General features: G+C 47.0%; 1 protein-coding gene across 1 annotated transcript in view; it reads right to left on the bottom strand.

Annotated features, from left to right (window-relative positions):
• RABEPK (Rab9 effector protein with kelch motifs) overlaps positions 1-3,576 on the bottom strand; it is a 3,883-nt gene continuing 307 nt past the window's right edge. The window contains exons 2-7 of the mRNA XM_019541129.1: positions 3,276-3,571; positions 2,990-3,142; positions 2,391-2,552; positions 1,647-1,796; positions 690-839; positions 1-418 (exon numbers count right to left, since the gene is read on the bottom strand). Of these exons, the coding sequence (XP_019396674.1) occupies positions 108-418; positions 690-839; positions 1,647-1,796; positions 2,391-2,552; positions 2,990-3,142; positions 3,276-3,571 (1,222 nt within the window). The 3' untranslated portion in view covers positions 1-107. The remainder of the gene's footprint in view (positions 419-689; positions 840-1,646; positions 1,797-2,390; positions 2,553-2,989; positions 3,143-3,275; positions 3,572-3,576) is intronic.

Here is a 3,576-nt window from a genome sequence, read left to right as displayed (position 1 = left end):
TACTGAGCACAATGTTGTCAGTTTGTAGTAGTCCTGTTTATTGGAGCTGTGTTACCTGCTAAACATACAAAAAGGAGAATGGGTCTATACAAGTGGTAAACCCTGCATTACTCAACTAGACTTACAATACAGTCCCTGTAAATTTCCCCTTGAGTATCCATCCCACCAAACACAAAGAATAGATACACGAGGGTGTCTTCTATGTTTCCTTTTCCGATTTGTTTGTTCTGACTTGGGTCACCTTCTTCAGCAACTGTAACAGTTGCTTCCTTCTCAAACTTGTCTCTGTTTGTTGCAGCTTCTGAAACATTGTTCTCCACACTGTTACACACTTGCCATGGAATTATGCACATGGAATGGTCCAGCCTTCCAGGGGGCACGGGGGAATCAAATTCTAGCAGTGTCCAATGCTGTTTTTCTGCAGCCAAACAGAAAGAGACAATTCACTGTGGAATCGGCCCATAACTTCACAAAGGACGGGGGCATCAAATTATAAGCCAGTGTGCAAATTCTCCCCACAAAAGTGGGTATGTAGACCCAAAATACGATTTATTTCAGTTATATTATATATACATTAAAACTACAGGAGATCAAGGGAATCTAGGACCAATGTAGTAAATCGTATCAAAGAGGTTAATGTTTTCCTTAAGTGCAGACACCTTTGTATAGGTGAAGGAAAAAATGCCCACCTATGTGATATCTGTACATTGTATCCAGTGCCCCAGTTGGGTCTACTCCACCAAAAATGTAAAAATGGTCCCTAAAGGCAGCAGCTGAGTGTGCTGCCCGTCCTCCTGGGACATCACCAGTCACCAGTACCTTTTCCCACTTCATATCACCTGTAATAGGAAAAAAACAAATCAATAGCTATATTTTATAGAAAGACAAAAGAGTATTTATTAGCTAACAGTGGGGCAGCGTTTGAAATTTAGGGTGCGCGCGTGTGCGGTGGGGACACAACACCACCGAACCCAGTCTCTGGATTTGCTTTTAAGAGCTCAGACTGGTAACATGGCTGCTGTTCTTTTTCAGATTTGAATATATCAGACATTACAAGTACTTAGTACCCTCCTGCATCAGACAGATTTCTGTCTTCCTTGGGAATACGGTAGATTTCCCTTTGCCAGAGTACTTGATGTACCTACAATTGTCAGGATGCACGTACAGTAGGAGCTATACTTGTCTAAGATCATTTTCCTATAGAACCCTAGGAACAACTACTCCAGCACATGGAAAAGTTAAGTAATTTTTCAGTAATTTAAAAACCCCACTACATATCAGCATATGCTCAGGCCAAGTAAACAACCGTTCCCCAACCTACAGTACAGGACTGTGAATTTCTCACAGTGATACAGAGAGCAGACAGCAAGAAGAGGTAGATAAGATCTGTGCAAACATGCACCTTGACACTGTCATCACTTTGGGCATGCCAATAGAAATTGTTTGCTTAAAGACTGCAGTTGCCTGTGCACTTACCATATTGCATGGCTGCTCAGACAAATGCAGAAAGCAGGACAATGAAAAAAAAAAGTCCCTCCCATCTGCAGCCAGCCACTCAGATGTATACTTACTGCACTTATGCAATGGTCGCTTCAGTGATTTACATAGTATTTAATAATGCAGACACAGCTTCCTCACATACTTACTTGTATCCAAGCAAAAGAGATCATCATAAAAATGTTCACCAGCTAGCCCCCCATGCAAAAAGAGCCTGCTCCCAACTGCAACAACTGCATGCCCTTGCCGAGATGCAGGAGGATCCCCATGCACTTCTGGCTGTGACCAAGTCAAAGTGGCTAGACATGGGAAAATATACAGGCATTAGGAAGATACTTGCTGAAGTTCTGTAAAGCCAATAAACTAGCAGGGTTTCCAAGTGAGGCATTTTCCCTAAAGGTGATACTGTTGAGAACTCAACTGGAATACTGGGTACAGCTTTGGTCACAGGATCAAGGGTGAATTCTAGCTGAAGGAGGCTCAAGGAAGGGCAGTGGGGGATGATCGAGAAAAGGGAAAGCCTGTCTTATAAAGACTAAAAAAGGTTGGCTTGTTTAGCATAGCAAAGTGAAAGATGAGAGGGGATATGACTTCTGTTCGTAAACGTATGGGGGGAGGGAGGGGTGGAACACCAGGGAAGGAGAAGAACTTTAAGCTAGAGGCCAATGGTGGTGAAAGAACACATATAAACTTCCCATGTGTAGATTCAATTTGGGAATTAGAAGACAATGCCTAACATGGACTCCTAGCCACAAATCAGGCTTCCAATAACACACTGTATTTGAACTTGTATGTATTATTTGTGTATCTAGTTCCTTAGTTCTGCATAATGCAAACACTCACTCCAACGAGGCAATGAATGCGTTTACAGAGCTTTAGTTACTTAGAGTTACCTGTATCAAAAACATGAAGCTGTTGATCTTTAACAGGCTCTGCTCCTTTATCTCCTCCTCCAAACACATACAAGCAGTCTCCTATAACAGCTGATGATGAATGAAATGTCCTTGGGAGTGGCTGAGTGCCAGTTACCTCAGGACTTTCCCAGGTTCCTAATTCTAATTAAAATAAAATCATAATTGCAAATTGACTGTGAATAAGTTTCACATGGAAATCAGAAGACTGTGTCTAACCCTGGGATGCTGATCTTGCTGGAGTGATCTGACCCCAGCTGACTTCCTACCCCTGGGGCAGATGATCTTGCGAGGTCCCTTCCAGCCCTCATGTTTATGAATTTAACCATTAGAGTAAGGTTTTGGAGCAGCCGTCCACTTGGTGTAGTAGATTAAAAAAAAGTAAATCAAGGGCTGCTTTAATATGGAGGCTGATGCTTAGTGGATCAATGGTTGCTGGAAGCACCAGAGCACTGAACTAGATGCAGGAGGCTACTTCCAGTTTCTGTTCCTAAAAAAACCTCCCAGCAGCTTTTCACGTGAAGAAAAGCCCCTCTCCGCATGACTGGCCAGCAGAGAGACAAGGACGGCTGGGCGCTCACCTGGGTTCAGCACTTGCACGCTATTCCTGTTCCCCGACTGGTCGGCCCCTCCGAACACCCACAGGCTGGACGGGTCGCTGGCTGGAACGAAGGTGGCGTGCTCGTACCGGGCTAGGAGCCCCGTCCACCTCAGCAGAGCCCACCTGTGCGCACCTGCCAGGCGAGGGACAAGGGCGCGTTTGTGCCCCAAAGCTTGCAATTACAATTTTTTTTAAACTATTTTTTTAAACAAAAATCTGGTTGGTCTCATGAGCAACTAGGCCGCGTGCAGCCCCCCCCGACTCACCCAGCTCCACGAGGTGGGCGTCGGAGAAGCTGGCGGCGGGGTCGGCGCCCCCGACCACGACGACGCCATGGGCCGCGGGCCGGGCCCAGTAGCAGCAGCCGTGTCCGACGCGAGCGCAGGGGCCGTCGCCGCGCGGGGCCAGGACGTACCTGCAAGGGGACGTGGGGCGCGTCAGGACCGGGCCGCGCCGGCGGGGGCGCGACGGGACCCGGGGGCGGGGGGCACTCACCACGCGCTTAAGTCCGGATGGGGGGGGCACTTGATGGAAGCTTAAGGCCCTGGTGTTTGTGGGGGTCCTGCG

The sequence above is a fragment of the Crocodylus porosus genome, unplaced genomic scaffold (genome assembly GCF_001723895.1).
Source record: "Crocodylus porosus isolate Cpor-Errol unplaced genomic scaffold, CroPor_comp1, whole genome shotgun sequence".
Taxonomy (NCBI): domain Eukaryota; kingdom Metazoa; phylum Chordata; order Crocodylia; family Crocodylidae; genus Crocodylus; species Crocodylus porosus.
The sequence above is the reverse complement of the archived record's forward strand: the minus strand, read 5'-3'. Positions and strand labels throughout refer to the sequence as shown.